General features: G+C 46.2%; 2 protein-coding genes across 3 annotated transcripts in view; both read left to right on the top strand.

Moving 5' to 3' along the window:
* Positions 1-234: 234 nt before the first annotated feature.
* Positions 235-6,204, top strand: LOC122373021 (protein white-like). The gene is made up of 4 exons (XM_043350744.1): positions 235-350; positions 4,799-4,904; positions 5,491-5,659; positions 5,950-6,204. The coding sequence occupies exons 2-4, from the start codon at positions 4,804-4,806 to the stop codon at positions 6,049-6,051; spliced, it is 372 nt and encodes a 123-aa protein (XP_043206679.1). The 5' UTR covers positions 235-350; positions 4,799-4,803; the 3' UTR covers positions 6,052-6,204.
* Positions 6,205-11,824: 5,620 nt separating this feature from the next.
* The window catches only part of LOC122373022 (protein white-like), a 56,999-nt gene continuing 55,559 nt past the window's right edge, over positions 11,825-13,264 (top strand). Inside the window, exon 1 of one of the 2 annotated variants that reach the window (XM_043350746.1) lies at positions 11,825-11,988. Coding sequence is in view for 1 of the 2 variants with exons in the window: in XM_043350747.1 (XP_043206682.1) it covers positions 12,165-12,192 (28 nt within the window). In the remaining variant the exon portion in view is untranslated. Of the gene's footprint in view, positions 11,989-12,040; positions 12,193-13,264 lie in introns of those variants that run through there. The other variant, XM_043350747.1, reaches the window with a different exon arrangement.

The raw sequence follows: 13,264 nt of genomic DNA, 5'->3' as shown, positions 1-13,264 counted from the left end.
TTGAATTTTGAATTGTTTTGTATTTACGTGTTTATCTGTCTTTTTAAGAATTCTATCCAAGGCTGACGAAGGAAGCTGTAACGCTTCCGAAAGCTACCAATAAAAACTTAAAGCTGGTGTTTGAACAATATTTTGCCAAACAGATATAGGAGTGTATTCATAATGGTCTCTCGATGCCTTTAGCAGCAGACTGTCATGTAACGCAGGACCGCTGCGTAGCTTTGGAGACCGGTTATCGCCGACGTTAAAAGCTGATCGAGTTGCCGATAGTAGCATTGATGACTGTCGGTCAACAACAAATGTCGGGAGGCATGCGACAGATCGCTCGATATCTATATCACATGCGCGAGGTGAATGCTAAATGATTTTGATCTTTTATTAGAGCATTGTCAATGTCATGGACCTTAAATGTACTCCGTATATGATTCTAATCTCTAGGTTACGTGCATACATATTTTAGGGTAACTTTGCACAGCAATAAAGGAAACCATTATTTTAATGATATTCAAACGAGCCATTCACATCTGGAACGTTGATTACTGATTAAGTTCTACATTTTTGTAGCCAGATTTAAAATGACTAGCAGAAACGGTTTGATATTGCGGTAACGGTGCTTGTAGAGATGGTGCACTCAATAGTCAGTATACAGCTTTATAAAATATGCCTGCGGAAAGTGCGCTAAACGTGCTCCCCCCCCCCAAAAAAGGACAACAACCTTAATGCCTTGGGAATTCAATAGATGGGCTCCGTACCAATGCCGGCAAAGCAGGTCATATCTATGTATTATACATACAATGCCGACTATTCACAACGTAACAAGAAGTCACCTGTTAACCCTCGCCCTGGCAGGGGGGGTCGATGCGACCCCCCCCCCTAAGGTTTTTCGAAGATAGCGTAAAACGGCGGCGCGCAGCGCCGCCAAATTTGGCACAGCCTATGGGCAACCTTTTTACATATGACCTGAAAATTTCAGGTCCGGGTGACCTTGGGTCAGGTCACCAGGTCAGAAAAACCGGTACAAGGTCATGGTCAAATTTCAATTTTCTTTTTGCACCTGTCCAGCTCACAGTTTTGGACTGATTTCCTTCAAACTTTCAGGATGTGCTAAGTTCACCGAGTTGTATAACATATAGTTCGGGTTTTTTGAGGTCACTGACCTGAGGTCAGTTAGAGGTCATTACGTCGTAATGTTAAGCCTATGGGAAAATGCTAAATTCGGAAAATACTGGAGATATCCGCTTCGTTCTATCACTTTTGTGCTTAGAAACCACAGTACTTATCAGCAGGTCACTTGGTGCTTCTTTGTTTGGTGTACTTATCCATGGGTCAGGTCAATGAGGTCAATTGAGGTCAAATGACGTTTTTGCCAATAACTTGGCACATAATGACGCTAGAGCTTAAAAAAAATGGTATCATTGTGTTCCTGGTGATCAGCCGAATCGAATGATATGCGATATGATGCAATTTGATTAACTTGAACTTAATTTATTAATTTAAGTTTACTTAAAATTTAAGAAAACTTTAAGTACACTTAAGCAAGCTAAAAAGTATATCATTCGATGCGCCTTGACGTGCTAAGTTCACTGGTGCTTTTCTTTTTGCTCTATCGTTATTAGATCAAAAGTTATAAGCGAAAAACTTTTGACCTGTTTTTAGCGAAATTTTTACATTTATACCCCCCAAAACCCCCCTAAATATTGACCTAGAGCAACCAAATTTGCACAGGGACGAGAACTCCAGGGGCCCACCTACCTACAAAATTTGGTGTTTCTAGGTGCCATAGGAGCCAATCGCGAGGGGGGGGTCGCATCGACCCCCCCCCCCCCTGCCAGGCCGTGTTATGAAAAATGCCCTGCCAGGGCGAGGGTTAAAGGTGTGCGTATTTACAGAAGATCCCGATCCATGCTGTTTAATTCTTATCACTCTGCTTATAGCATTAATAAATACAAAATGGTGATTTGTTTGCTGCAGCCGAAACGCGGGTGACATTGATCGGAGACAGGCACATCCATTTGTATTGGCTATTTTGTTTGATTTCGTGATGCTCTGGAGAGCCGAGCTAGAGATAAATGCACCGGGACGCGTCCAGCGGCTCATTTTGATGTAGGTCTGGCTACATTGTCTGATGATATCGTTTGATGTTGTTACGGCAGGGACATGTTCTGGTGACATGGTCCACTGCTGGTCCTGGCCACCCCAGAGCAGCGTGACCCCAGCCGGGGAGCAAGGCTCGGGCAGTGAGCCGAGTAGGGGAGTTGGGGTAATTTGGCCGCTTTTTTAGAAAACGATGTAACTTAAAATTGACGACACATTTCTGCATTTTCTCAGCGCTGGCAGGTGTCGCATTCATTTTACTTTACTGGACAGTGAACTTGAAATGCTAGAGTAATTACTTATATTGTATGTGTGACGTATTACAAATGTCTACAAGGCGGCCAAATTGCCCCACTAGCAGGGTTCTTTGGCCGGGGTGTGGGGCAATTTGGCCGGTGTTAGTTTGAGGCCGGGATTTTTTTTTTTTTGTTATAGGCGAGTCAGCTTCGCATTCAGCAATGACATGTGTCCTACGACGCATTTGACGCATTTCGGAGGTTGACTCAGCGGTCACAGGGGTCGAAAATAGCCAAAATAGCGGCTCTAGATGCGAGCACAGTTTTTTACGAATAACTTTTGAAGTAATCAAGCTAGGTCAAAACTAAAAGTAGCATCGTAATTCTCTCGTCAGTCCGCATCGAAACATGTATGTGTTAACCTCGGGAGGTCAAGGTCAAAGGTTGACTTCAGGTCACGCTACCTCAAGTCGCTTGACCTAAAGGTCACGGGCCGCCCCAGCAAAGCGACCCTGAGCGCACCGGCCAAGTTGCCCCGCTAGTCCCGGCCAAATAACCCCACATTGCTATTCTGAAATTTGTTGTCTATAAAGTCGTCATGACTGTACGGAACTAAATGAAATTGCTCTTGGAACCGCTGAACAACCCCCCAGGATGACGCTATAATGTCGGAATTCGTTTACAGCCCAAATACTGCATGTTATACAACTTTTTAAGCGGAAGTAAAAGTTTCATGTTTTATTTATTTTGAAGAAAAGTATGAGGGGGGAAGATTTGACATTTGTCCTCGAGTTAGTTCTACCCATGACAAATGAATAGAGACTAGAGTTATTTCATTTTATTTTATCAGATATTGTACAGGTGGGGGGCCAATTTACACCACCGGCCAAATTACCCCAACCTCCCCTATCGGACGACGCCGGCCACAGCGCAGCGCGCCGCCACCCGTTCATTCATTATGGAGCAGGGCTCTTGCCGAGACCGGCCTCCCGTGTTCCTTTTTTAGCGCGCGGAAAACGTGTGACCCGGGTGATCGGTCGCGCTGGTCAGACGCAGAGCACTCGGTCTCGATGTCTGTCAGACTCCGTTTCAGCATCCGATGCCGCGGGGAGAGGCAGTCGACCGTGTGACAGGCGCGGATACAAAGGGGGGGCCATGGGGGCCATGGCCCCCCCCTTGGCCGATTTTTTCAAAAATAAAATAAAAAGTTAAAAAGTTAAAAAGCTGAAAAGGGGGCCTCCTGAAAATAAAGTGGCCGAAATCCGATGAGTTTTTTTTTACCTACCCACTTAGTTATTTCTTAGAAGACTAGCTGAGAAGACTTCTTTGTTAGAAGATTGGTAAAGCTTTTCATAACTTGGAGGTCTCTTATACTCACAGAGATGACTACTTTTACAGGGCCTCCTAACCTGCACAGAGGGCCTCCAAGCCTGCACAGATGTTGAGATGTTGCCTGAACAGCTAGATAAGCTCAATAGACGCAGTTTTTTTTAGGGGGGGGGGGGGCCCAACAAGTGGGAAGATGGGGCCTCCAACAGGTGGGATTATGGGGGGCCTCCTGGTTTCTAATGGCCCCTCCCTTGGAGATTTTCTGGATCCGCCCCTGCCGTGTGATGTCGGATTCTGATTAGCCCATCGGTCTCCTTAGTCTTCTCGTCTCCGTAGGCGGCGCGAGCATTCCGCGGGTGCGGTCGCGCAGAGGCCATGGGTCGGAATTCGTAGGATGGCTATCACCGCCGATGGCTGGCGATTATCTAAATATAGAAACCACGGCGAAAGGCCACCGCCCGGGCCGGCCGGCTACGGTGATGGCCTGAGTGAGGTATCTCATCGCTGTCTCCGTTTATAAAATCCAGACGTCCGATTAGTGCCAAAACATGGAAAGAAAAAACTGTTTGCCTCTGTTTTTCGGAAAAAAGCAAAAAATTCCCATTTCGTTGGCGACTGCAATTGTTGGCAAAGCAATCAGTCAAAAATTGTTCAAGCAAAGCAGACCTTGCATTGCCCACGAAATGAGTTCAAAACTTTTAAAATATCTTTACTTAATTATTCAAAATAGTTAACCAGGAGCCTGCCACTAATAGGGTTAACGGGATGCAGGCAACGTTCATATCGCGTTTAGGAAAAGGAACCTACCAAATGCCTTACCCAATGAAAGGCACACTAATTGGATTTCTGCAGCGAAGCAACGGCATTGAAAAACTGAGTAACCACACAATTCTAAACACGCAACGAGCAAACGGTTATATGATGTTTCGATTCGGCGCCACATGATATCTCGGTGCGCATATAGAAGCGGGCATTCCTCAGACGTCCTCTCCTGTGTTTTCGTCCTGCTTCAGTGAGCTGTCTTTCATCCGCGTGCACTATCTTTCCTCTCCCGTTCGAATTTCCGCCTGACACGATCGGTCGGCTTCTGCCCGGTGCGGCTCGCAGCACGCGCTGACCTCCGTGTCCCTCTTCTGCAGGCTACATGACGTCTTGTTCGAGTAGCAGTGTGAACGTGGCTCTGGCCATCACTGCTCCGGCCATCATCCCGTTCATGCTGTTCGGCGGCTTCTTCCTCAATAGCGGGTGAGTGGCCGCCGGATTCGGACCTCCCACAGACCGGCGAGAGTGACACTGTGGGCGGGACTACGGACGAGAGTGAGACGGTCGGGTGATCTGCATGGAAGAACCTAGGATATTCATGTTTTGACATATAACGCTTGAACAATTTAACGACGCAGGCTTATCGCATGTTAAAACAATCAAGCGTTGTTGTGTTGCTCGACAGCGACGTAACAAATAAAAACCCTTCTTAACAATAACAGCGAGCCCTGCATGGCAGAAAGTACTGAGCGACAACATAGGAATTTTAAGGTTCGCTGGTCATTTGACGATTGTACTTAACTGGATGACATAAACGTGCATCTGAGTGTGGCAGCTGTCATGTGTGAAGAACAGGTTGGCTCGTTTTTTTTAAGCAGCTTCTTGATGCCCAGCACCCATGCAATAATTACGCTAAAGCTGGGCTCCATTACTTGTAGAATCGTTCTGCTGGAGCTTTTAGACACCCTCAGCCGGGAGTAATTTTGGCGGAATGCAGCCGTAAGCTCCCAGCTCTGTGAGGGCCGCTGGCGGCTGGGCCGGGCGCTGAGTGTGTGCCCGTCCGCTGCAGGTCCGTACCCGTCTGGCTGGAGTGGCTCCAGTACCTGTCCTGGTTCAACTACGCCAATGAGGCGCTGTGCATCAACCAGTGGCAAAACATCGATCACATCGACTGTGGGGGCTCTCCGGCGTGCCCCAGCAACGGCACTGTCGTACTGGAGACTCTCAGCTACAGCGTGGTAAGTGGCCCGTCCGCGCCGCGTGGTGTAAAGTCAGACTGCTGTGCCCTTTTTTCTACCGGTTAAAGTTATCATGTTGGCAGCCGATGGTAACTATCCATCATATTTTATCCATGCTATGTTATCCATGCTATTTTCATCGACGAGAGGGTGAACGGTTTCACGCAGTTTTCCATTGTCCGTTCGTTGGAGGGCATAGGTACAGCTATTCTGCTCGGAGTCTGCTAACCGTTTTTGTCCTGGCGGCGCGAGATTTGTCACTATCCTGACAATCTCGGTTCACATTCCAGGATAACTTCAATGTGGACATCGGCGCCCTGGCCGCACTTCTAGTCGGCTACCGGCTGCTCGCCTACCTGATCCTGCTCTTCAAGTCCTATAGACACGAGTAGCGCTAGCTGCCACAGTGCCGCGCTTTAGCTTCTTCACAGCGCGTAGCTGTCAGTGTCATTGTCACGTGCCATTGCCAAGAGCCATCGCCGTGTGATGTCTGGTGGTATGACATCCTCACGTCAGTGGCAAGTCACCGAATAATGTCGAGAGCAACAGTCAAATGTGAGGCCTTGTTTGAACTGTATTGTGCAGGATGGCAGCATCTGGGCTATTCGTCGTCACCTAGTGTGCGGGGCCGGGGTACGACGTTCCTGGTGCTAGAATGTGGCATTGAAGCTCGGTAATGTGTTGAGATTAGCTATATAGGTACCGGAGGGTGCGACAGGCTCGGCAGCGTGTGTTCCTGGGTATCGGTGGCACTGTTAAATCTTAATTCTCAAGCGCATTTCAGGCATCTCAATCAATCTGGTGCTGAGAAACACATGATGCTTTTTTCACAAATTTCAAATTATTTCCTGTTGGTGTGCTGAAATACCCGAAATGACTGCATAGTCCCTGTGCAAGCTGTGACGATCGTGCCTCAGACTTTTGTAGCTAGGGTAAATAATCTATTGGGAAATGATAATCGTATATGTACATATGTCTTTTGCGTTTTCCATCACTACAGATGAATATGAACTTGTGGTTCAGAGCTGAGCCGAGGCAAGCCAATATTGGTTTTGCTCGCCCAGGAATGTGTTCTTTCCAATAGCATATGCCAAAATGTCCTCGTCATTTTAAGCGGCAGAGTGCTTATCAGTTATAATGTGAATAAATACGTACAATGCAGATATTTGTTTTTCCAATTTATGTCTGACCATTCACCTGAACATTGAAATCAAACACGGAAATACGGGTAGTGTAAGTGGATAATGTAACTCATCAAACGGACCTTGAATGCCCGGGCATTTTTTTTGGGGGAGTTGGGGCATCCTTTTTAGCCAACCTATGCTAGAAACGATTTTTTCCTAGGACGGAGAGGTGCCACTTTGATGCAACAGAAGGCACTGCAAGTTTGGTGGCGATAGGTTCACAGGTTTGGAAAATATTGCAGAAAACGAGGGGTGACTTGGCGGTGTCCCCCTCCCTACCTCGCCCAGTGATGCGCTACTAATGATGGGTTGACATGACCTTATCGGACCGTGCCCAAAAGCAGCACTCGCGCACGACATAATGAGGGCAAAAAGCGGAGCCCACCTGGCGGTAAAATACGGAGCACGTTTTTCCAATAGGATTTTATTGTCGATCACTGCCACCGTCTATTTATAGTATTATGGGTTTGTGTCACACAAAAGGCCGATAAAATATAGCCATACGAATTTTAACTAGCCGGTAGTACGTGAGCCATCTTCTTGAGAGAGCAAATAATGGGACAGTTTCATCATAGAAGAACGCACATAATTCAGCACTGAACACACAAACCATGATAGCGGACAAAAGAATTTAACAGCGATCTTGATTTGAGCTGATGAGGAGCGACCATGAGGCCATCAATGTCATGATCTTCTCACTTCTGATAATATTTCGCTGAAAAAAGGCGGGAGCCTGGTGGGAGGTGCCACGGCCGACCTAAATCTAACTAACTGCTAATGTGAGAAATAAAGCGAAGGAGTTGCACTACCTCCTGGCAAAAGGCTCGCTTTAAACTTGTCCTATTACTTGAAGCCGCTTACTTCTCAAACCAATCTCTTCGATAGATGTGCTCGCTAGAGGACGAAAGAAAGAGAGCATGAGCGAGCGAGAGAGAGAGAGAGGAAAGAGAGAAAAAAAAGAAAGAAAAGAAAGAAGAAAAAGAAAGAAAGAAAGAAAAAGAAAGAAAAAAGAAAGAAAGAAAGAAAGAAGAAAGAAGAAAGAAAGAGAGAGACAGAGACAGACATACTCGTACATACAGACAGTGCGGTAGGGAGTAAGAGAGAGAAAGAGGGGGAGAGAAGAGACGACAGAGACGAGAGGAGAGGAGAAGAGAAGGGAAGGAAGAGGAACGAAACGAGACGAGCGGAGAGGAGATGAAATGAGAGGAGGAGAGGGAGGAGCCTTGGGGAGCGGAGACCAGGATTTTCCAGATCGCGCTGAGCAACCGGTGCAGTGATCGACCGGGTCGGGCCAGAACACAGAACACCGCTCGTGGCACTGGCGAGTGGCGAACCCACTGCCGATTGCCAGCCATTGTTTGTGTGTGTTCTCCTGAACCTCGCAGCAGGACCGCGATAGATTGCCCCCATAAACGCATCGGTCAGCAGTGCGGCATCGATCGCTGATTGAAATCGCCTGACGAAGCCGGAGGCTCTCTCTCTCTCTCTCTCTCTCTCTCTCTCTCTCTCTCTCTCTCTCTCTCTCTCTCTCTCTCTCTCTCTCCTTCTCTCTCTCTCTCTCTCTCTCTCTCTCCTCTCTCTCTCTCTCTCTCTTCCCCCTTCGCTTAGCCCAGACCTGGTAGCTGCTTGTAAATGAATGAGAGAATGAATCTATTAAACACAGCAATAAACTGTGAGTCCAATTGCATATATGTTATGAAAGCACGCTGTAACCTCACCATGTGGATCGTATGCAGCCATGTGGGAAGTCGGCAGATGCCACATAAAAAGAACGAGGTCATACCATGGCCCCATTAACCCCTCAGCGAGAACTGAAGCATGAAGGAACATACGAGTAAGCAAGCATACCATGCAAAAGGCGAAGGTATTGACTTATAGTTCAGCCTCGTGGCATGGCCGGAGTGTACGCCGCTTACGAAAATAGTTTACGTAACCCACTAGACACGTCATCCCAATGAATGTTTTATATAACGCTGCAATCAAAAGGCTTGTATAACCCGTGAGGGACGCTATCATGCTACTGTGTCATGTTACGGGACTGGTCCTGCTGGAATGGAACCGGTTTCGCAGCGCCCGGCTCAGGCTTTCCGATTTCCTTATTTTCCTGCTTTTTCATGCTGCTATTTGTAAGATTTTCAATGTTCAACCGACGTGAAAATAATATCATTGTACCTTCCTTGTATTTGCCGCTCGCTGTGCCAGCGAGATCTGTGCGTCAACAGACCACATTTCATGTTCCCCAAGCAAGGGTTAATAGTACAAGCGTGGTCTTTTTATCCGCATCCCAGAAGCTTGTAACATCTTCATAAATGTTCACTGCGATGCCGACATATGGCACCAGAGCTCCCGGGAGATCAAGCGTGCTGAGCATCATCTAGAGATGAGCACCTGTCACCCATATTTTAGCGTTTTGGCGCTGTGCGCATCTACTGTTTTATAAATTATAATATGATGACCTCATTCGTCATTGGGTGTGCCACGTATACATGATTTCGTAAATAAGCAAAGTAAATATAGTTTGAATGGTTTGAAACGTTATCTTAAGCCGTGAGCGTGATTATCATCATAATTATGAAAAACTTTTGCTCATAACTAAAGGAAGACAAAACAAATAAGAAATGGACTCGTTTTTTGCTTCTGTTAGTTATGGGCAAAGGGTTACCTATTATTAATTTTTTGTGCAAAAATAAATTACTTTACGTGTAACACAGAAAGGTAAGCCCGCCTATGACGGTTCCCCCCCCCCCTCGTTCAGAGCTCCGGTTGGGGCGATCAGTGTCCAGACCAGGGGAAAACTGTGAATCTGCCAACCTCACGGATGTGAAGGACTTTTCAAGCCTTCAAAACCATTCGTATAGAGTCTGAACTATGAATATTAACCCGCGCCCTGCTGGGGGGGGGGGGTTTGAACACCCCCCCTTGTGGTTTTTCGCGAATATCTCAAAAACGGCGGCGCTCCGCGCCGCCGTTTTTGGTACACCTTATCATACATCAATTCTACACATGTTGTGAAAATTTCAGACCAAGGTCATTCAAGGTCAGGTCACCAGGTCACTTGAAGTGACCTCACCTCATAAAAGTTTCAATGTCTGTCATAGCTACACCGAGTGACCGATCGCTTTGAAACTTTCAGCGATTGCTAAGAGCAATAGCATGTACAAAATTTTTATCTCAGAATTTTGATATCGATGACCTAAGGTCAGGTCAATTTTGCGACCTCCCCATTATAAGTCAATGGGAGAAAATTGAAATGCGCCTCTTTTGGACGAAAGACATCATAAACACTCCCAAACACCGAATTACAAGTGGTTTAGACACACTGAACATGAAAATGGTGTCCGTGACCCCTGTTTATGCCCTGAGGTCATCTTAGGTCACGAATGGTATCTAACAGTTTTTCTCGAATAACTTTTGATAGAGGCATGCTAGAGCGATGAAAACGCCTTAGATGTGTTCAGCTCGACGATACGGATCGACTGATATGCAACATGACCCTTTCCGGTCAGGTCATGACCTTGACCTGAGGTCAAATTTTCAAGTTGACCTTTCAAGGTCAAGTTATAGTTCATTCGATGCGTATTGACGAGAGGAACACGATGCCGGTAAAAGTAAGCTCGTACAAGGCTTGGGTCAAAAGTTATTGCAGAAAAACTGTTTCCGAAAAAATCGGCTATTTTTGCAGTTTTTGCCCCCTGCAGGCAAAACCGTTGACGTTAGGTCAAATCTGAGAGAATTACTCAGAAAGGGCGTTAATAGGGCTATCGAATGCGCTTTTCCGCGGCGCTGTAGCTCTATTGGTTCCCGAGTTATGCGTTGGCTTCTTGGAAATTTTCGACATTCGACCCGGAAATCGGCGAAATTTTGCCTTCAATGACCTCTGGTGACCTGACCTTTGACCTGACCAAAAAATTGACCGAAGTGATTTCGTCATTATTTTTGACGCTCTTTCGAACGCCGCCTTCCGCGTATCGCTACGTGGCCGGCCCAGGAGCCGAGTTAGAAGGGGGGGTGTTCAAACACCCCCCCCCCCAGCAGGGCGTGGAAATCCAGGACCCCCAGCCGGGCGCGGGTTAAAAGTCAGAAACTATGGTAGCTTTTTATCTACGGTTCATCTTTAGAGGCAACGGTAACATGTATGGAGAAATAAATTTTTCGGTTAAAATATATAATGATAAAAAGTTCCTGGAATTTCACGCATTCAAATTCTTGTTGCACCTTTCCCAGAACCTTTTCATTGAAAAAAATGATACCATTTGAAGTAGGGTAGGTCTATCACTACCTAGTACCTACCAAACACCATCGATAGCCTTTCCCTCTAAATTCTTCACTTTAATGCACAAACATGTGGCGAATGTCACGCATACCGGCCATGTGTATTGATGCCGCATCAATACACATGGCGGGTGCGCGAGCCGGCGGCTCCTGTCCCCCTTCGAAAGCTGGCGTGTCTGTAGGTCTGGCTCTGAAAGAAGCCCCAAAGCCTCATGGCTGAATACGCCAAAACCTTGCCGTCGGTGTGTCATCCTCATATCCTTAGTTTTTGAACTGGTGAAGTTTCAGTAACCGGCGCGGATTTAAGATACATTTAGTTGCATGCTGTATATAAAACTGAACACCGCGCCGCTAATTAGTTCTAAGTTCTAACGTCATGTTGTAACGTCATATATGAATGATTCATTTATTGGATTTCCGGTGTTGAGAGCAGTAGAAAGTAATATGGAAACCAAATTAGAACTACAGTAGAACATGCTCAATTTTTAACCACAGACTGTTTCACACTACAGTCGGGTTAGGATTGTGTTTCTTATTAAAACTGGCGGATCAATACAGTTGAAGACCTTATCATGCATCATCGAAATGCATTAGAAAGTGGCAATTGTTCCAATATCGAGCACGTGTCTGGCGCGATTACCGGTTAGTGCCGAGAACCTGCCCACGTGCCTAGGTCGTGTCACGGCCCGGGGTGGGCCATATGATCACTCAGTGCGCGCCGACCGAGCCGGCCGGGCCGATCGGAGGGCTGTGCGCAGCCAGCGCCTCTGGTGGCCAGATCGCGCACTGCCCCCGATCAGGCAGCGGTCCGGAGATCGAGGACCTGCTGGTGGGCTGAGTGCGCGGACAGTGGACGGAGTCGCCGGAGACGAGGTAGGTTCAATGACGCGCCGACACTCATCACCGACATCATGGGTCACTTTTTGCCCTTGGTAGCTACGCACCTCGAACAGTGGCAAGCTCTATTTCCGCTCCGAAACATGACGAGTTGCATTTAATTTTGCAAGGGCATTCTTGCACCCATTCATTTATGCCTTCTGCAAGATTTGATGTGCAGACAGATTTATGGAAACGTAGGTAAGAAGCTAATGGACACTCCCCGTGCGACAAATCCAGGCTTACGGTTTTGACCGGAAAATCTGTTAAAAGCCGCCAGGAGCCAGCGGTGGAATGGGGACATGCTTTGACCGTCTTGTTCTAACATACAAATTGGCAATTATTCATAGTTTAAGAGCAGCAGGTTTCTTCTAAGGGTTTTTCAGCCTCACTCAAGATTGCAACAGGAATTTATAGCTTTTTTATTCATCAATAAAACATTTACGCTCGGAAAGGTCAGCCAGCAAACTTACTTGAAATTAGGGTTCAATTATCCGGCGGCGACTGATTTAAAACAATCGCAACGCTACTGTTAGATCATTCATCCTTCAGTTAACTGATCATGGTTTACACCTCGGAAGTATCAGGCTCACCATTTTGATTTGCAAACACCATTTTATGCTGTTTTCAAAATATCTTCCTATACGTTTATGCTTCACCGCCCGAGGCTGGGCTACATACATAGCTGTTTACTATATTCTATTTTATTTTTATTATTTGCTTGGCTTGTATCCCAAAGCATCATATCATTCGGTACTGAGAATTCAAATTCCAAACGCTCATTATACTAAGGGTTCATTATATTCGTTTATTATACTAAGCGTTCATGGCAATATTTTTTGGCAGCTCTGTCGTGGATATTCCTTTCAATTTGTCTAAGAAATTCAAGTGGATTATTTCCTTAATTGATACTCATTTACCTTTAACTTAAGCCACAACGGGGTCAGAGGTTTTTACCAAATAGGACATGCCTATGTTACTTTCTAAGGATATTTTGGCTAGTGGTAAATATGGAAAATATCTTCCAACCCATAAACTATGAAATTCAACATATTTTCCCCTTTTTGCGAAAGCACCTCGAGGAAAATGGCCTTTGAACCTTTCGCAAGGAAAAAACTGAGAAATAAATTTAGCTTTCCTGACCCCAAACAGAAGCATGCAGCATGCAGTCGTTATAGCTTATTGACCGATGTGTATACTGGATATAGTTTTGTGACAATGCAAAATGAATTATCTGCATATTCTTTGTTCTAATTAATGGTATACCTGCCTT

This window comes from Amphibalanus amphitrite, unplaced genomic scaffold (genome assembly GCF_019059575.1).
Source record: "Amphibalanus amphitrite isolate SeventyFive unplaced genomic scaffold, NRLGWU_Aamphi_draft 001432F_arrow, whole genome shotgun sequence".
Classification (NCBI taxonomy): Eukaryota; Metazoa; Arthropoda; class Thecostraca; order Balanomorpha; family Balanidae; genus Amphibalanus; species Amphibalanus amphitrite.
Note: the sequence above shows the minus strand (reverse complement) of the source record. Positions and strands in the feature narration are given on the sequence as shown.